The 21,320-nt window shown below is 44.3% G+C and overlaps 1 protein-coding gene across 1 annotated transcript in view; it reads left to right on the plus strand.

The window, feature by feature from the left end:
- LOC112237428 (contactin-associated protein-like 5) overlaps window positions 1–21,320 on the plus strand; it is a 64,022-nt gene that overhangs the window by 28,406 nt on the left and 14,296 nt on the right. Inside the window, exons 6-13 of the mRNA XM_024406026.2 lie at window positions 428–612; window positions 735–878; window positions 1,885–2,152; window positions 2,972–3,115; window positions 8,053–8,221; window positions 17,879–17,985; window positions 18,892–19,011; window positions 20,252–20,452. Coding sequence (XP_024261794.1) covers window positions 428–612; window positions 735–878; window positions 1,885–2,152; window positions 2,972–3,115; window positions 8,053–8,221; window positions 17,879–17,985; window positions 18,892–19,011; window positions 20,252–20,452 — 1,338 coding nt within the window. The remainder of the gene's footprint in view (window positions 1–427; window positions 613–734; window positions 879–1,884; window positions 2,153–2,971; window positions 3,116–8,052; window positions 8,222–17,878; window positions 17,986–18,891; window positions 19,012–20,251; window positions 20,453–21,320) is intronic.

Raw genomic sequence — 21,320 nt, forward strand, 5'->3', positions numbered from 1 at the left:
GAATGGAAAATAATGTGCACAGACCTGGCAGGCTGGCTCTCTACCTCAACCTGGGAGAGGTCATCAGAAAGGTCAAGGGGCAGAGGTAATGGGTAACAGGACACAAGGGACTCTGGGTACAGATGAAGGGGTCTTTTGAACCATTTAAAATGAGCCTGGGGAGCAGTCTGGGAGGGTAACTGAATGTTTGTGTTCTGCTGCCCTTCCAATTACCACTGCACCTGAGCTCCATTTACTAGCTGGACTCAGACTGTTAAGGATCCACATTGTGTAGAGCTGAGTCTGGGGAAGACCATTCTCTAGTAGTTTGTTTTCAGAATGTCTATAAGAGCTCCCTCTTCCGCGATAAACCGTCCTGTTTTATGATCAATATCTATATCAATATTAAAGTAACCATATGATCTGTTCTCTGTTTCTTTGTCTTAAGATGACACCCGGCTGCGGTTCAGCAGTGGTCGTGTTGCGGTCACTCTGGGCAGTCTTCTGGATGACCAGCACTGGCACTCTGTCCTCATCGAGCGCTTCAACAAGCAGGTCAACCTCACCATGGACACCCACACACAGCACTTCAGGACCAAGGGGGAAGGAGACTCTCTGGAGGTGGACTATGAGGTGTGTTTATGCTAACATATACTGTAGAATAGTCAGATACTTATTCAGACCAAGTAAATAGTTCAACCAAGTTATCTTACTCTAAGAGGATGTTGTCATTTCACCCTTTTTCCTCATCAAAGCTCAGCTTCGGAGGCATCCCACTGCCAGGTAAACCTGGTACCTTCCTGAGGAAGAACTTCCATGGCTGCATCGAGAACCTCTACTACAACGGGATCAACATCATCGACCTAGCCAAGCGACGCAAACCTCAGATCTACAGTGTGGTAAGAGAACTATTCTCATCTACCGTACCATAGATTATTAGTACATCCTTAAAATAGTATGGGGACAAAGTAGTTAGTCAACCAATGCCTATTAAAGGTCACAGACAGTCTGTTTTAATTGCACTGTTGCTGTGAGATTTCACATTTTGCTACAATGTGATTCTGTTTAATCACATTTGTATTTGAGTTAGTCATATGGCCTTCTCCATGGTCCCTCAAACTGTATGAGATCCAGGGCAGAGACACTGTCCATAGAGAAAAAAATGTAGTTCTATCTGATCCTCACTACTGTGTCATTAAGTCTAAATTCATGAATAGATTCAGCCGTAGGCACACCCTATAATTTGGACACCCTCCCCCCAATCAAATCAGACAGAAGCCAAAGCATTACATTGCATCACAGACACCCTATTCCCCTCGGAAATCTGATTGCTATGTTAAAAGGCCTTTACTTACAAGTGAGAGAGTGACTGCGATGATGGAATCCGTAATGGAATTTCAATGTGGAATACTATCTGGTAAGGGATCACAATGAGAGTCAAAGTGCTGCCGATTGCTCTTCTCTGCCTCTGAGGCACTGGGATTGATGGGCCGCTGACCTCAATTGACATGGCTGCTCTTTTGGTCCATGTACCTCACAAGGCCTCTGGATCACTTGGAATTAAGGTGTGTTCTTTCTCTGCCCACCTGACGGCTAACCTAGATTGGAGGGGAGAAACTCAGAATTTTATAGTTTGATATTATATGACACTTCTGCCTGTAGTCCTTTTGTACTGTACCTTTTGAATTCCAGATAGTTATTCAGCTTTATATGGCGTTATCAAGGAAATGTGTGATTCTTGCAGGCGAGTTAGTTTTCTAAATATCATTTTCAGTAAATCTCTTTATCAGCTCACTGTATTTCATTCTGCTCAGATGAATGGTACAGTAAAAGTACAGTAAATCCAACATGTTGATGGTATGAGTGAATAATTCCATTATCTGTGTTTTCCATGTGTGTCACCAGGGCAACGTGACCTTCTCGTGCTCGGAGCCCCAGCTGGTATCCACCACTTTCCTGAGCTCCAGCAGCAGCTTCCTGTCGCTCCCGGCCACGCAGTCTGCTTCAGAGGGCTTCGCGGTGCGTTTCCAGTTCAGAACATGGAACCCAGACGGGCTACTGCTCTCCACCCAGCTGGCCCCGGAGCCCCAGCGACTGGAGCTGCAGATAAGCAACAGCCGGCTGCGCTTGACCCATCACACGTCAGCCCAGCAGAAAGAAGAGGTCTCCACCGGTGAGGGCCAGACCAACAGCCTCTAGCCTAGCTGTCCCACACTATGGGCTGGAATCAGTGTACACCCAGGGAGACAGAAAATATAAAACAGTCTTTATTCCAGTGAAGTAGACCGACAGTGAAAAGCTAATCCATCATCCAGGGGGAGACTGTCTGTGTTTGGTTTTGCACATCATTACATCAACATCATTCATATGACCTTTTGCCCCCGAGAAACTCAAAGCACATTTAATCTTCTTGGAATGGCTTGAGGAAAAATGTCATCCTTGTATTTTGGACGTGAGCGCTATAGGATTGCAGTCAGAGAGAAATAACATGTATAATTACGTTGGATTGCAGAGCCCAGACTTTCAGCAGATGGCAGGCACAGAGGGAATTATAGACACACAGAAAGACCATTACAGCTTGGAAGCCCTTCACTATAAAGGACAATCAAAATGGATATACCACAATCTGCTATGTCTGTTTGAAGCTTGAACCTACGGTCAAATGAATGTTTCATCCAATAATAACCATTACGTTCTGTCCTCTGGCAACGATTTAGCTTCAATCTGACCAACCACACTTGTCATTCATTTTCATTTCCATGTGATCTTCCATTCTTGTTTAGAAATGTAGGACAGTTATTAAGACACACCATGTGACCATACTGTAGCTTACACAGCGATTGATAGGCTATGATTTATAATGTAATATGTAGCCTAGTACCTACAGTATGTTGGAGATCCCAATCCCAGTAATCCCTGAATGAACATGTAGTTGATGTTTGATGAGCCTGTAAAAGTCTCACACAGAAAACACACCCTGCTGTCTCCACAGGTTACAGAGTGAACGATGGACTGTGGCACTCTGTGAGTCTCAGATCTCAAGGTCTTCAAGTCACCACGACCCTGGACAATGAGCCGTCCTCAACCATCGAGCTGGGGGACCACATGGAGGCAGGAAACAGCCTCTACTTCGGAGGTAGGAACACACACAATGAGTCTTGTTGTCTGCATCACTATCTCATTGTCACGACTTCCACCGAAGGTAGTTCCTCTCCCTGTTCGGGCAGCGCTCTGCGGTCGGCGTCGCCTGCCTACTAGCCATCACCGATCCCTTTTTCCTTTTCTGTTTGTTTTGTCTTAGGTTCTTTCACACCTGGTTTCAGTTGCCTTAATTTCTGTGTATATAATTTACCCTGTTGCCTGCATAGGTTTCTGCAGGATTATTTTATTGTGAGATTGCTCGGTTAGGTTGTGCCCATTTTTGTTTCACGCATTCATACTGTGTGTATAAATTGAGGAGCTTTGTTTGTTCCTCCTTTCGTGATGAACGGGTTTCTCTGTTGTCGAGGGCGGCTGATTATTGTATTGTGCCTTACCTGTATTTGGTGGACTTGCCCATTATAATTACGCATCTCGGACATCTCTGCTCTCCTGCACCTGACTCTTTCACCTACCTCCAAATGCAATATTGTCACAGAATCCTGCACCAGCTTCGATGGAGCCAGCAGGAGCTGACGCGCTCCCAACATCTATGGAGGAGCACGTTCAACACCACACGGCAGTGTTACACCGGCTGGGGACCACGATGGATCAGGGGATGGCGACGATGGAAATATGAGAGAGAGGTGGCCTTCCTACACCTCCACCAGCCACACTCCAACCAGTACCACAACCCTCTCCTTCGTTGATTGGTCCCAGTGTTATTTGACTCCCGAGGAAGTATGATGGGACGGCGGTTCATCCCGCTCCTTCGGGAGGTGAGAGTGTGAAGGCCCTCGTCTCCTGCCTCTCAGGCAAAGCCCTGGAGTGGGCCAACGCCGTATGGAACGATCCAGAGTCGGCGAGGGAGCACTACCCAGACGGGTGAACGTCTGTTCCATCTAAGGCAGGAGAAGAGGAGCACACAGGACTTCGCCCTAGAGTTCCGGACCTTGGCTGCTAGCGCGGGATGGAACGACAGGGCCCTGATCGATCACTATATGTGCAGTTTGCGCGAGGACGTCCGTAGGGAGCTAGCCTGTAGAGACACCACCCTCTCCTTGGACCAGCTGATAGACATGTCCATTCGGTTGGACAACTTGCTGGAGACGCGCGGACATCCGGATCGGGCCCTGTCAGTTTTATCCCCCAGCCCCTCCACTCCAACACCCATGGAGCTAGGAGGTGCTGCAGCGAGGGCAACCGGAGGAGGAGCCCTTTCCTGTACCAGCTGTGGTCGTAGAGGGCACACTGCTGACCGGTGCTAGAGGGGTCCTTCTGGGAGTCGAGACGCCAGGCCGAGCACTGCTCGGACACCTCAGGTGAGTCGGCACCAGGCTCACCCAGAGCCTCCTGTTGGTCACATGTATGTGTTCATTTATTTTCCTGAATTTTCCCCTCATTCCCGGCATAAGGCGCTAGTAGATTCAGGCGCAGCAGGCAATTTTATTGACCGCGGTTTTGTGCATTGTTTAGGGATCCCCTTGTTCAGATTGATAAACCCTTCCCAGTGCACACCTTAGATAGCCAACCATTACGGTCAGGGATAGTCAGGGAGGCCACGGCTCCACTGGGCATGGTTACGCAGGAGGGTCATGAGGAGAGAATTAGTCTCTTCCTCATTGATTCTCCTGCATTTCCGGTGGTGCTGGGGATCCCCTGGTTGGCCCGTCACAACCCCAAGATTTTGTGGCAACAGACGGCTCTAAAGGGGTGGTCAGAGGAGTGCTCAGGCAGGTGTGTAGGGGTTTCCATCGGTGCAACGACGGTGGAAAGTCCAGACCAAATCTCCACCGTGCGCAATCCCTCAGAATATGCCGATTTGGCTATCACCTTCTGTAAAAAGAAGGCTACCCAATTACCACCTCATCAACGAGGGGTTTGTGAGATAAATCTCCTGGTAGACGCTGTACTTCCCAGGAGTCACGTGTATCCCCTGTCACACGAGGAGACGGTGGCTATGGAGACAAATGTCTCTGAATCTCTGGGGCAGGGGTACATTCGGCCCTCCACATCACCTGCCTCCTTAAGTTTATTTTTTGTGAAGAAGGAGGGAGGTCTGTGTCCATGCATTGACTATAGAGGTCTAAATTCCATCACAGTGGGGTACAGTTACCCGCTACCTCTCATTGCCACGGCGATTTAGTCATTTCAGAGGGCATGCTTTTTCACAAAACTGGATCTCAGGAGCGTGTATAACTTGGTGCGTATCCGGGAGGGAGATGAGTGGAAGATAGCGTTTAGTACCACATCCGGCCATTATGAGTACCTCGTCATGCCGTACGGGTTGAAGAATGCTCCAGCAGTCTTCCAATCTTTTGTAGACGAGATTCTCAGGGACCTGCACGGGCAGGATTTGGTGGTTTATATCGATGACATTCTGGTCTATTCCGCTACACGCGCCGCACATGTGTCTCTGGTGCGCAAGGTACTTGGGCGACTGATGGAGCATGACCTGTACGTCAAGGCTGAGAAATGCTTGTTCTTCAAACAGGCCGTCTCCTTCCTAGGGTATCGCATTTCCACATCAGGGTTGGTGATGGAGTGTGACCGCATTGCCGCCGTGTGTAATTGGCCCCCTCCAACCAGGGTAAAGGAGGTGCATTGGTTTTTAGGGTTTGCCAACTACTACCGGGGGTTTATCCGGGGTTTTGGGCAGGTGGCTGCTCCCATTACGTCACTGCTGAAGGGGGGTCCGGTGCATCTGGGGTGGTCGGCTGAGGCGGACAGAGCTTTTGGTCGCATGAAGGCTCTGTTTACTTCGGCTCGCTTGCTGGCGCATCCGGATCCCTCTTTGGCATTCATTGTGGAGGTGGACGCATCTGAGGCTGGGATTGGAGCTGTGCTCTCACAGCGTTCGGGTACGCCATCGAAGCTCTGCCATTGTGCTTTCTTTTCGAGGAAGCTCAGCCCGGCAGAGCAAAACTATGACGTGGGGGATTGGGAGTTGTTGGCTGTCGTCAGAGCTCTGAAGGTGTGGAGACATTGGCTTGAGGGGGCTCAACACCCTTTTCTCATCTGGACTGACCACCGTAATCTGGAGTTCTTCCGGGCGGCGAGGAGACTGAACCCTCATCAGGCAAAGTGGGCTATGTTTTTCACCCGATTTCGGTTTACTATCTCATATAGACCAGGATCCCAGAACACTAAGGCAGACGCACTGTCCCGACTGTATCATATGGAGGAGCGGTCCATAGATCCTACTCCCCAATCGGAGGTGGACGCAACAATCGAGCGAGCATCACGTGTAGAGCCTACTCCACCACAGTGTCCAGCTGAATGGGTGTACGTTCCGCTGGAGGTTCGTGACGGGCTGATCTGGTGGGCTCACACGTCCTCCTCTGGTCATCCGGGCATCGGTAGGACGGTGCGATGTCTTAGTGGGAAGTACTGGTGGTCCACTATGGCCAAGGACGTGAGGGTTTATGTGTCCTCCTGCTCGGTGTGCGCTCAGTGCAAGGCTCCTAGGCACCTGCCCAGAGGGAAGTTATAACCCCTTCCCGTTCCACAGCGGCCTTGGTCACACCTGTCGGTTGACTTCCTGACCGATCTGCCTCCGTCACAGGGCAACACCACAATCCTGGTCATTGTGGATAGGTTTTCTAAGTCCTGTCGTCTCCTCCCTTTGCCCGGTCTCCCTACGGATCTACAGACTGCGGAGGCCCTGTTTACTCACATCTTCCGGCATTACGGGGTACCTGAGGATATGATTGTTTCTGATCGGAGTCCCCAGTTCACGTCTAGGGTGTGGAAGGCGTTCATGGAACGTTTGGAGGTCTCGGTCTTTCACCGCGAGAGTAATGGGCATGTGGAGAGAGTGAACCAGGATGTGGGTAGGTTTCTGCAGTTGTTTTGCCGCCGGAGACCGCAGCGAGGCCCCGGTGTTCGCACCGGGGGACCGGGTCTGGATCTCGACCCGAAACCTGCCCCTCCGCCTGCCCTGCCGGAAGCTGTTTAAAGGGGCCGTTTAAAGTCCTGAGGAGAATAAACGAGGTGTGTTATAGGTTACAGCTTCCCCCTTACTACCATATTAACCCCTCGTTTTATGTGTCTCTCCTCAGGCCGGTGGTGGCTGGTCCGCTTCAAGAAGCTGAGGTGCGGGAGGTCCCTTCGCCCCCCCTGGACTTCGAGGGGGCGCCTGCGTATGCAGTTCGGGCGTCGGGTGAGGGGCCTTCAGTACCTCGTGGATTGGGAGGGGTACGGTCTGGAGGAGAGATACCGGGTGCCGGTGGAGGACGTATTAGACCCATCTATGCTGAGGGAGTTTCACCCAGATCGCCCTGCGCCTCGTCCTCCGGGTCGTCCTCGAGGCCGGCATCGGTGCGCTGCGGGAGCCACGCGTCAGGGGAGGGGGTACTGTCATGACTTCCACCGAAGGTAGTTCCTCTCCCTGTTCGGGCGGCGGTCGGCGTCGCCGGCCTACTAGTCATCACCGATCCCTTTTTCCTTTTCTGTTTGTTTTGTCTTTGGTTCTTTCACACCTGGCTTCAGTTGCCTTAATTTCTGTGTGTATAATTTACCCTGTTGCCTGCCTAGGTTTGTGCGGGGTTATTTTATTGTGAGGTTGCTCGGTTAGGTTGTGCCCATTTTTGTTTCACGCATTCATACTGTGTGTATAAATTGAGGAGCTTTGTTTGTTCCTCCTTTCGTGATGAACGGGTTTCTCTGTTGTCGAGGGCGTCTGATTTTTGTATTGTGCCTTACCTGTATTTGGTAGACTTGCCCATTTAAAATTACGCATCTCGGACATCTCTGCTCTCCTGCGCCGGACTCCTTCACCTACCTCCTAACGCAATATTGTCACACTCATGAAACCAGGACTTGATGGTCAGGTCTTGTTGCAGCATCTGAAGACATTATCTGAAGATTTATACAGGACATGTTGAATGATGAAAATGCAACTATTTAGCAACATTTCTTCAATCTGTGTCACAGGTTGTCCATCTCTGAACATCTTAGGCTGTAAGAACCCCACGTTGGCGTTCCAGGGGTGCATGCGTCTCATCTCCATCAACAGCCAGCCCATGGACCTGAACCGGGTGCAACAAGGACGGCTGGGAAACTACAGGGAGCTGCAGTTTGACACATGTGGCATCCATGACAGGTAAGCCTTTAGGTGGGGCTCCAATCCCAAAATGTGTTTGGATGACGAACTAAACAGATTTAAACGGTTCTGTCTTTATTTGTTGATGAGGTTATTCTGTCCAACACAGCCCATGCTTTAGTATCGCTGACAAGTCAGCTAATAGAGATAGGCTTACACACTGGATCTGCCAATTAGATCATGCAATGGAGTCTGGTACTGTTGCACTATCATCCTGGCTCAGGGCCCCGCTAACAAGTTGCTACCTGTGTGGCGTGTGGCGTCCTCTCTGTCCCTCATTACCCCGCTCTGATTGTGGGACCGATGGGTGGGATTAGTACACGCTAAATATATCTCATGGCAAAGTTGAGGAAACCTGAAACACATACAGGGAGGAGACAAACAAAGGACTTGGTGAGTTGGTGCTTCTTCTTGTATTCACCCTGAGGGGAATCCTACTACTCTGATGTCAGATCGCAGCTACACCTGATTCTTCGGTTTAGAATGCTAACCGGCAGATGTAAAGGCTGTTGGAGTGTGTGGAACACAACAGATGAATAAGCCCTACAGGGCTGTTAGTAAAAGACATGAAATATGGGAAATGTGTAAAAAGACGGAATGTGATGGTTCGCATGAAAACAAAACAGGTGACAGCTGTCTGTGTGCCCTATATTGGCTGCCTCTCGATGAGCCTTCCACAAAGAGATGTACGCCGAGAGAATGTTTTGTATATTTCACTACCATGCAATATTACCCCTTATCCCTCATTTTATAGGCGAGGTTTATGCTCAGTATTGTTCACCGTTCTATAAATCTCTTCATTGGACTGTAATTCATTGTCCATCGCAGAGCCATGTCTTTGTGTAACGACCAGAACTATGCTTCATTAAAGGATTGGAAGATTAACCTTTACGAGTGTTAATCTACTTTTCTTTGTGTCCAATCAAACTCCATGACTACATTTTTTTGCAAGTGTGCACTTCTGTGCCACGGCTTCTGTAATTTCATGACCTGTGAGGGCAGCCGTGAACACATCAATAGAAATAGCTCTACGGTAATTAAACCATGGCCTGCAACCTTATCCACGCCACAGTCACTCTGCTCCATGGCAATTAATGGGAGAGAGATGAAAATGTATGAAATTATAGATGCACGCTTGAAACCTGGGCAATTATGTGAAACTGAAGGAGGCTTGAGGAAGGTACTATTAATCAGGAAAGCGTGGTTAGGAGAGGGATTTCCATGAAGCGCTGGGTGTTCAAAACCTGTAAATACGTGCTCTGGGTTTGACTTGATGCTGCTGCTTCTTCTTTTTTTAAACACACAACAACACAGTACTGGCAAGTGTTTGTTTACCATTTGCCTCAACAATTTGAGTTGGAATGGTACTCAATTCATTTGGGATTTACTGAGCGGCCTTGTAAATCGTAAATAAACAACGGCAAAGGAAATGCACAAACTGTGTTTGCCTCGCCTCTTGAGTACTCGGGTGCCAGACCGTGCATTGATAATGGCAAGGAAATGAAAAGGGGAGTCTGCTTAACAGATAATGAAAGGCTGAGGATAGTAGGCTTTGACACGAAGACAAACCTTGTTTTTTCCCTTTTTACCCTACAAAAAGGCTTGGCAAATCTGACAGATATGTCTTTATGCTTTTTAAAAACTAATTATTTTACCAACAAATCTCATTTTATCCTTCTTTGATATTTCCACAATCATGTTGTGAGATTGTTTCTGTTCATCACTGCACAAAAGTCTTTAATTTAAAAAACAAAGAACTAGTATATATCATCAATGTTTCTTCTACCTTGTCAATGTTCAGCTTTTCAAATGTATTTATGTTTGCTTTTGTCACTATGAATACCCTGACATTTGCTAATGCATAGTAAAGATATGTATATACATAGTATTGTAATGTACAGGGCCTTCAGAAAGTATTAATACCCCTTGACTTATTCCACATTTTGTTGTGTTACAGTCTGAATTCAAAATGGATTAAATCATGTGTTTTTCTCTCTCACCCATCTACACACAATACCCCTTAATGACAAAGTGAAAACATGTTTTTAGAATTTTTTGCAAATGTATTGAAAAAGAAATCCAGAAATGTATAATTGACATAAGTATTCACACCCCTGAGTCAATATCTTTGACGCCGATTACAGCTTTGAGTCATCTTAGGTATGTCCGTATTAGCTTTGCACATCTGGATTTTGAGATTTTCTCCCATTCTTCCTTGCGGATTCTGTCAAACTCTGTTAACCTTTTACTGCTGTGGGCTAAATCAGGGTCTCACAGAGTGTTTATAGTACACAGTACACCTCACACACATTTTTATAGGCTTAAAAAAGAAGACACCTGTACCATGTCAAATTGAAATGTATTAAATTTTGAGTTTGCATCCCAATATTACACTTTGTATACACTGAAAAGTGGTGGAACAAGTGCCCAATTGTCATACTTAATATAAAAAAGACTCCCAGTAAAATACTACTTGACTAAAAGTCTAAAATTATTTGGTTTTAAATGTACTCAAGTATGTAGCAAAAGTAAATGTAATTGCCAAACTATATTAAGCTATATCAAAAGTAAAAGTATAAATCATTTCAAATTTCTTATATTAAATAAGGATTTTTAAGCCTTGAGACAATTGAGACGGATTGTGTATGTGTGCCATTCAGAGGGTGAATGGGGAAGTAAAAAGATTTAAATGCCTTTGAACGGGGTATAGAAGTAGGTGCCAAGAACTGCAACGCTGCTGGATTTTTCGCACTCAACCGTTTCCCGTGTGTATCAATGATGGTCCATCACCCAAAGGACATCCAGCCAACTTGACACAACTGTGGGAAGCATTGGAGTCAACATGGGCCAGCATCTCTGTGGAACGCTTCCGACACCTTGTAGAGTCCATGCCCTGACGAATTGAGGCTGTTCAGAGGGCAAAAAGGGTTAGGGTTAGTGCAACTCAATATTAGAAAGTTGTTCTTAATGTTTTTTACACTCAGTGTACATCACAGAAGACTGAAATATAACAAAACCGTTTGACATAAACACCGGACTTTGAGCTGTTTCATATTCTTGTTCTGAAGCCATTCCAGCATTGCTTTGGCTGTATGCATGTGGTCATTGTCATTTGCACTCTGAAGCATGTTCTCATCAATGATTTGACTGTATTCATTGTTCCCTCTATCCTTGCCAGTTTCCCAGTCCCTGCTGCTGAAAACATCCCCATAGCCAAATACCATGCTTCACACTAGAGATGGTGTTAGACAGGTGATGAGCTGTGCCTGGTTTTCTCAAGACATATCACTTTGTATTCAGACCAAAGAGTAAAACATTTTATTTTTAACTGTTTATTAAGTTTTACACACACACACACACAAGACACACAAGACAACACAAAGCAATATAAATAATATACTCAACTAGAAAAAAATAAAAATACAAATACAAATAAAAAAATTGCTTTAAAGATACCATACTTTAGACAAGTTAAACACACCAGGCAGTAGGCTACAAAGGTTAAAGGGCAATCTGTAGTACAGGGACAGAGCAAACACCTCACCATTGTTCCTGTAAACAGTCATGGGATAAGGGTGGAGAAATGCAACCACTCACAGACAGTCATGGCCACAGACCGACCATCCACTGGACCAAAAATAAAGTTTACAATGCTTTAAAAAAAATAAAAATAGAATGATTATTCATGTAGGCGTGAACAAAATGTAAAAAATAACTGGGAAAAACAAGCTCACACTTCAGTCTCTGCCCGGGCAAGATGAACAAAGCATCCGTGGGTAAGAGTAAAATGTTTGTCTCATCAGACCACATAATCTTTTGACTTAAGATCTCTGAATGTTTGTGTTTTTCTTTTGCGTTTTTTTGTTATTTTTCATATTATGTTTATCTCTGAGAAGCTACAGGAAATGGCTGAACATGGCCATGTTAATATATTTAGCCACAGAAATAAGGTTAATGAAATCAATACCTCTCTAACATCAAATAACATAATAAATTAGCCAATATTAGCCATTTCTGAGACTCACTTAGATCATTCCTACGATGATACAGCAGTAGCAATACATCTATAGAAGAGACAATAATGCTTATGGGGGAGGTGTTGCTATACATATACAGTTGAAGTCGGAAGTTTACACACACTTAGGTTGGAGTCACTCATTTTTCAACCACTCCACAAATTTCTTGTTAACAATCTATAGTATTGGCAAGTTGGTTAGGACATCTACTTCGAGCATGACACAAGAAATGTTCCCAACAATTATTTACAGACAGATTATTTCACTTATAATTCACTGCATCACAATTCCAGTGGGTCAGAAGTTTACATACACAAAGTTGACTGTGCCTTAAACAGCTTGGACAATTCCAGAAAATTATGTCATGGCTTTAGAAGCTTCTGTTAGGATAATTGACATCATTTGAGTCAATTGGAGCTGTACATGTGGATTTATTTGAAGGCCTACCTTCAAACTCAGTGCCTCTTTGCTTGACATCATGGGAAAATCAAAAGAAATCAGCTAAGACCTCAGAAACAATTGTAGATCTCCACAAGTCTGGTTCATCCTTGGGAGCAATTTCCAAACGCCTGAAGGTACCACGTTCATCTGTACAAACAATAGTACGCAAGTATAAACACCAGGGGACCACGCAGCCGTCATACCGCTCAGGAAGGAGACGCCTTCTGTCTCCTAAAGATGAACGTACTTTGGTGTGAAAAGTGCAAATCAATCCCAGAACAACAGCAAAGGACCTTGTGAAGATGCTGGAGGAAACATGTACAAAAGTATCTATATCCACAGTAAAAACAAGTCCTATATTGACATAACCTAAAAGGCCGCTCAGCAAGGAAGAAGATTGTGGGAGCTGTACTGTTAGATTTCAGTTAAGTCGATATTATTGACCATAACCTGCTGTTGAGAACTTATTTTTTTATGGCTTTTTAACCTCTGCCATTGTGGATTCAGAACTTCAGTATCTAGAGTACCTTGCGAAAGTATTCGGCCCCCTTGAACTTTGCGACCTTTTGCCACATTTCAGGCTTCAAACATAAAGATATAAAACTGTATTTTTTTGTGAAGAATCAACAACAAGTGGGACACAATCATGAAGTGGAACGACATTTATTGGATATTTCCAACTTTTTTAACAAATCAAAAACTGAAAAATTGGGCGTGCAAAATTATTCAGCCCCTTTACTTTCAGTGCAGCAAACTCTCTCCAGAAGTTCAGTGAGGATCTCTGAATGATCCAATGTTGACCTAAATGACTAATGATGATAAATACAATCCACCTGTGTGTAATCAAGTCTCCGTATAAATGCACCTGCACTGTGATAGTCTCAGAGGTCCATTAAAAGCGCAGAGAGCATCAAGAAGAACAAGGAACACACCAGGCAGGTCCGAGATACTGTTGTGAAGAAGTTTAAAGCCGGATTTGGATACAAAAAGATTTCCCAAGCTTTAAACATCCCAAGGAGCACTGTGCAAGCGATAATATTGAAATGGAAGGAGTATCAGACCACTGCAAATCTACCAAGACCTGGCCGTCCCTCTAAACTTTCAGTTCCAAACGCTTCCAATGTTTGTCTCCATACAAGGAGAAGACTGATCAGAGATGCAGCCAAGAGGCCCATGATCACTCTGGATGAACTGCAGAGATCTACAGCTGAGGTGGGAGACTCTGTCCATAGGACAACAATCAGTCGTATATTGCACAAATCTGGCCTTTATGGAAGAGTGGCAAGAAGAAAGCCATTTCTTAAAGATATCCATAAAAAGTGTCGTTTAAAGTTTGCCACAAGCCACCTGGGAGACACACCAAACATGTGGAAGAAGGTGCTCTGGTCAGATGAAACCAAAATGTAACTTTTTGGCAACAATGCAAAACGTTATGTTTGGCGTAAAAGCAACACAGCTCATCACCCTGAACACACCATCCCCACTGTCAAACATGGTGGTGGCAGCATCATGGTTTGGGCCTGCTTTTCTTCAGCAGGGACAGGGAAGATGGTTAAAATTGATGGGAAGATGGATGGAGCCAAATACAGGACCATTCTGGAAGAAAACCTGATGGAGTCTGCAAAAGACCTGAGACTGGGATGGAGATTTGTCTTCCAACAAGACAATGATCCAAAACATAAAGCAAAATCTACAATGGAATGGTTCAAAAATAAACATATCCAGGTGTTAGAATGGCCAAGTCAAAGTCCAGACCTGAATCCAATCGAGAATCTGTGGAAAGAACTGAAAACTGCTGTTCACAAATGCTCTCCATCCAACCTCACTGAGCTCGAGCTGTTTTGCAAGGATGAATGGGAAAAAATGTCAGTCTCTCGATGTGCAAAACTGATAGAGACATACCCCAAGCGACTTACAGCTGTAATCGCAGCAAAAGGTGGCGCTACAAAGTATTAACTTAAGGGGGCTGAATAATTTTGCACGCCCAATTTTTCAGTTTTTGATTTGTTAAAAAGGTTTGAAATATCCAATAAATGTCGTTCCACTTCATGATTGTGTCCCACTTGTTGTTGATTCTTCACAAAAAAATACAGTTTTATATCTTTATGTTTGAAGCCTGAAATGTGGCAAAAGTTCGCAAAGTTCAAGGGGGCCGAATACTTTCGCAAGGCACTGTATCTAATAGAACTCAGAGGGTTGTAGGGTGTGATGTACCACAGGGCAGCTATCTAGGCCCTCTACTCTTTTATATTTTTACCAATGACCTGCCACTGGCATTTAACAAAGCCTGTGTGACCATGTATGCTGATGATTCAACCATATACATGTCAGCAACCGCAGCTAATGAAGTCACTGAAATCCTTAACGATGAGGTACAGTCAGTTTTGGAATTGTTGGCCAGTAATAAACTGGTCCAGAACATCTCTAAAACTAAGAGCATTGTATTTGGTACAATACATTCCCTAAGCTCTAGACCTCAGATGAATCTGGTAATGAATGGTGTGGCTGTTGAACAAGTTGAGGAGGCTAAATTATATTACCTTAGTTTCTAAACTGTCATGGTCAAAACATATTGATTAAATTGTTGTAAAGATGGGGAGAGGTCTGACAATAATGAAGAGATTCTCTGCTTTTTTGACACCACACTCCAAAAGAAAGTCCTGCAGGCTCTAGTTTTGTCTTATTTTGATTATTGTCCAGTCATGTGGTCAGGTGCTGCAAAGAAAAACCTAATTAAGCTGCTGCTGGCCCAGAACAGGATGGCACATCTTTCTCTTCATTGTAACCAGAGGGCTAATAAAAATACTATACATTACAAATTGTTTGCATAGTCAACTTACGCACAGCTCTGACACAGTAACTTGCCCCATCAGACATGCCACCAGGTGTGTTTTCACAGTCCCCAAATCCAGAACAAATTCAAGAAAGCGTGCAGAATTATATAGAGCCATTATTACATGGAACTCCCTTCCATATCATATTGCTAAAATGAACAGCAAACCGGTTTCAAAAAACACATAAAGCAACACCTCACGGCACAACGCCTCTCACCTATTTGACCTAGATAGTTTGAGTGTATGTAATAATATATAGGCTGGGTGCCATTTTTATTTATTTATGTAGTTCTTTCATTGCGCTGTTCTTGTCTGTTAATGTTCTGTAATACAGTATGTCATGTTTAATGTTTTGTGTGGATCCCAGGAAGAGTAGCTGCTGCTTTTGCAACAGCTAATGGGGCTCCTAATAAAATACAACAAAAAAATATTTCACGTGCCTTTTTGCAATCTCCAGGCATGCTGTCATGTGCCTTTTTCTCAGGAGTGGCTTCCGCCTGGCCACTTTCCTATAAAGCCCAGATTGGTGAAATGCTGTAGAGACAGCTGTTCTTCTATCAGGTTCTCCCATCTCAGCCAAGAAACTCTGTAGTTCTGTCAGAGTGGTCATTGGGTTCTTGGGCATCTCCCTGACCAATGTCCTACTTACCCGGTTGCTCAGTTTGGTCAGATGGCCAGCTTTAGGCAGAGTCTGGGTAGTTCCATATTTTTTTTAATTTCCCAATGATGAAGACAACTGTGCTCTTGAAAAGTTTCAACACTCTAGAAATAGTTTTATACCCGTACCCAGATATATACCTCATCACAATTATATCTTGGAGATCTGCGGGCAGTTCCTTGAACTTTATGGTATAGTTTCTACTCTGACATGCACTGTCAACTGTGGAACCATATATAGACAGGTGTGTTTCTTTTTAAATCATATCCAAACAATTGAATTGGGCCACAGGTAGACTCCAATCAAGTTGTAGCGACGTTTTAAGGATGATCAGAGGAAAGTAGATGCACCTGCGCTCAATTTGGAGTGTAAGGGCAAAGGGGTGTGAATATTTATGTAAATGAGATAATTCTGTATTTTACTTTGAAATGGGTTATCGTGAGTAATATAGTCAAGCAAAAAATATATTTGATACATTTTGAATTCAGGCTGTAACACAACAAATTGTTAAATAAGTCAAGGGGTATGAATACTTTCTGAATGCACTGTACATACCTGATCAAAAGTATGTGCACACCTGCTCGTCGAACATCTCATTTCATAGTCATGGGCATTAATATGGAGCTATTCCCCCCTTTGCTACTATAACCTCCTCCACTGATATGGGAAGGCTTTCCACTAGATGTTGGAACATTGCTGCAGGGACTTGCTTCCATTCAGCCACAAGAGCATTAGTGAAGTCAGCACTGATGGTGGGTGATTAGGCCTGGCTCGCAGACAGCGTTCCAATTCATCCCAAAGGTGTTCGATGGAGTTGAGGTCAGGGCTCTATGCAGGCCAGTCAAGTTCTTCCACACCGATCTTGACCAACTCTTTCTGTATAAACCTTGCTTAGTGCATTGTGCCATTGTAATGCTAAAGCAGGAAAAGGCCTTCCCCATACTGTTTCAACAAAGTTTGAAGCACAGAATGTCGTTGTATGTGGAAGTATTAAGATGTGCCTTCACTGGAACTAAGGGGCCTAGCCTTTACCATGAAAAACAGCCCCACATCATTATTCCTCCTCCACCATACTTTACAGTTGGCGCTATGCATTGGGGCAGGTAGCGCTTTCCTGGCATCCGCCAAACCCAGATTCATCCATCAGACTGCCGGATGGACACGTTTCCACTGTCCAATGGCAGCGAGCTTTACACAACTCCAGACGATGCTTGGCATTGCGCATGGTGATTTTAGGCTTGTGTACGGTTGCTAGGCCATGGAAACCCATTTCAAGAAGCTCCTGACAAGCAGTTATTGTGCTGAAGTTGCTTCCATAGGTAGTTTGGAACTCGATAGTGAGTGTTGCAACCGAGGACAGACAATTTTTCCCATTTTGTGAGCTTGTGTGGCCTACCACTTCACAACTGAGCCGTTGTTTTTCCTAGACGTTTCCACTTCAAAATAACAGCACTTACAGTTGACCGAAATTTGATGAACTGACTTGTTGGGATGGTGGCATCCTATGACTGTTCCACGTTGAAAGTCACTGAGCTCTTCAATAAGGCCATTCTACTGCCAATGTTTGTCTATTGAAATTGCATGGCTGTGTGCTCAATTTTATACACCTGTCAGCAACGGGTGTGGCTGAAATAGCCGAATCCACTAATTTGAATGGGTGTCAACATACTTTTGTAGAATATAGTGTATGTTGCTGCTGTCTCTCCAGATGTCTGCCCAACTTCTGTGAACATGGAGGGCAGTGTTCCCAGTCCTGGAACACCTTCTACTGTGACTGCTCTGGAACAGGATACACTGGAGCCACATGCCACAACTGTGAGTTATCTAGAATTCCAACTTATATATACCTACAGTATACTATACACTTCCCACACTTTTCTCAAACTTGTTCTCAATGATACTGCAAGCCAGGACATATAATGTATTTAAATGCAGCACACAATCTCACAATCACATAGAACAGTTATCCCTGTGGTTCCATCAATGTAAAGTGCAATTCAAAAGGGTTGGTAACATCATCAATGGTTCAATACCAGAGTGACCTTATAGTAATCAATCCCCTGGTATTCTGCCTGGCATAGCTACCTGGGAATCTGGTAAACCCTGTTCGCTATATGTCAAGAGCCTCAGTTTAAAATATGGAAGTTTCACCTCTCATCTGTCGTCTCCAGACATGCACAGACACCCCTTTGATATTCACCACTGAGCGCGCTCAGAATCCTTGTGCGAGAACCCTCTGCTCCTGAATACTGATTTCTTGTTTACTTGCCAGTGGATGCAGTTGTCCTTGCATGTTGGAGTGTACCTTGACATGAATATGCACCACATGAATGAAAATGTGGCCACTTACTTTGAACATCGTCTTTATATGCATAATGGTGTCTAGCTTGCTACCTTTTCTACAGTAAGTTATGCATATGTGTCCAATTTAAAATATGTAATATGGGGAAAAGTAGGGGAGGCTACAACATTAGTATTAAAAGGTCAAATTGTATGAAGTATCTCACTTATGTATATTAATATACCATATATTATATAAATATTTTGTGAAGGTGCATGTCTTTGTGTTTTAGAGCTTGATCACTCAGTGCTATTGCTAAATGTTTACCAGCCACTGTGCAATAATGTACATGCTACCCATTAAATTAGTTAACTTCCTCACTGAGATTTCTGTCAGCCATTTTAGAGCATTATGTGCAGTATATCTGTGTTTGTCTGTAGCCATCTATGAGGCATCATGTGAGGCCTACAGGCTGACTGGCGGCTCCTCAGGCTTCTTCTCTGTTGATCCAGACGGCAGTGGACCTCTGGGGCCGACACAGGTCTACTGCAACATGACAGGTAAACTGCCACTGGGGGCACACCGCCCAGTCATCACCTCTCTGCACTCCCCTGAAACGTGCAAGACCTCTGAGGTCGTGGCAGAGGAGAGGCAGAGTAAACAAGATCTGATTCAGTCACTTACAGACACATTGCATTGGCCCACAGCACAACTGATGACTGACAGCCAAGCTATCAAGTGGAAAATCATTAGGGTTACTTGATATGGAACCAGCCCCTGGTTACAATGATAGCTCCAAATAGAGATTTGTCAAAATGTCTGCTGTAAATAATACATTATTTGTGCAAAAGTGTGCAAAATGACACAATCTCAAAAGTGAACACACATAAAAAAAATCCTAGAGCTCTGATTCAAGTCTGTGTCATGTCTTCACCTTCAGGGCTCAGACTTTTCACAGACAAGAGTAAAGGAATGAGAGCTCGATGCCTGGATGCTGGCACACAAGACAATATCCATCACCTTGCTGTCATGAGCTTACAGCTCTGACCTTTCCGGAGGTTAATGCAACATTTAAGTCATTACGGAGGTGGCTGGCTGCTGCTGACTCTTGATAGTCTGGCTCAGGATCACAATATATTTTCCTTTTTTATGCCACAAATCCTAATCATTTTACATGGAGCTGCCTCAGGTTGACCTCAATTAAAGAATCCATTAGAGATGTAAATAACTCTCAGCTTGACAAACTGGGATGTGAATAATCACAAAGTGGAATAGGATTTCCTCTCAGGCAAGGTAAACACCGAATTCCCCATAATACATCAAATGGGGGGATAGAAATGAATTGGAGTCCTCACCTCAATTAATCTCACAAGCTATTAACCCTTGGTTAGAGAGCCTACAGGAAATCTGTGGATTACTGCAGTAGCGTGTCCATAAAATGTTGAATGGGGTGACCAAGGTGGAGCACAGATCCAGTTTAGGGGGGCCATAACATTTTGAGCCTTAATCAATGCAAGGTGGATTTTTTTCAATATAATTATGATGTTTCAACACATTAAATGCGTCAGCTTTGATTGATACATTTCCCTTTTCAAATAAATCATAAATCAATTACAAAAGTGTTTGCATTGAAGGTCGGGATTTTATATAAGGGTGTTAGCATACAGCAGAACATTCACTTAAAAGTGCCATCCAGAGTGCGAATTACAGTGCATTCGGAGAGTATTCAGGCCCGTACAGCATGTTACACATCAAAATGTCTTAAGGTTTGACATGTGTTTTGTTCCATGATGTTTGTAGAATACAAGGTGTGGACAGTGGTGACCCACAACAGCACAGATCCAGTCAGGGTCCAGGGTTCTACTCTCCAAAAGCCCTACGTTATGAAGTTCAACTACAGCGCCTCACCTGAACAACTGATGGCCCTTGTGGCAGGGTCAGAGCAGTGTCGACAGGAAGTGATGTACGGCTGCAGGAAGTCCCGCCTCTTCAACACTAGAGGTGAGTTGGGATAGCACCCTGTTCATCCTATGACGTCAAACTTAGACATGGTCCCAGACAAACCTTTTTCCTAATATAAATGGTTAGTATTCTGAGAATGAACCTGACTCTGACCTGAGCGTGTGAATATACAGTACATCTTCAACCATTTCTCCCGTTATCTTGCAATAACTTCAAAGGCTACCGCTGAGCATGTCTCTGAGCATTCATCTTCAATTGCTTTGGGAGCAAACGGTCTCCCAGACATCCCACATTTGCTTCTAAATCATGAAACATTCATGAAGTGCTGAATTCCCTGATTCCCCGGCTGTCATGTGCGTGCAAACAAACAAGTTCATTATCACAGTGGATCCAAAAGAGAAAATAAAAAAGTTATTGTATGGGCTATATATGAACAGTGTCAGATGGAACATCAATAGGTTGTTTCTGCTGGCTGTCATGCTTGAACACAGATATTCTCTATAGAAGATGAATGATATTCAGCCACTCTGTCATACACACCATGTCTCTCAGCTGTTCAATGAATAGCAATTCACTAATTGTTTATTATTAGACCAAGTTGGCCCATGGATTATGTAAATGTACATGATTAAAAAGTGGCTTTTTGTGAACTCAGACACCACAACGTCATGCATGCGTAACCTACACTCATTCATGGAATATGGTTCCCTTTAGTTTAATATGTTTGATTATTGTTATTAATTTGTTTAATTGTCATTTTCATTTGTTTAATTATGTGGCTGTAGTGTTCGGCACAGACAACAGCTGCAGCTTGTAATATGACAAGAAAATACCAATTACCATCCACGATGACAATGTCATTTTAACTCGTCTTCTCTTTTCATATTACCGTTTCATTATCTGTCCA

Source organism: Oncorhynchus tshawytscha, linkage group LG03 (genome assembly GCF_018296145.1).
Source record: "Oncorhynchus tshawytscha isolate Ot180627B linkage group LG03, Otsh_v2.0, whole genome shotgun sequence".
NCBI classification, from domain to species: domain Eukaryota; kingdom Metazoa; phylum Chordata; class Actinopteri; order Salmoniformes; family Salmonidae; genus Oncorhynchus; species Oncorhynchus tshawytscha.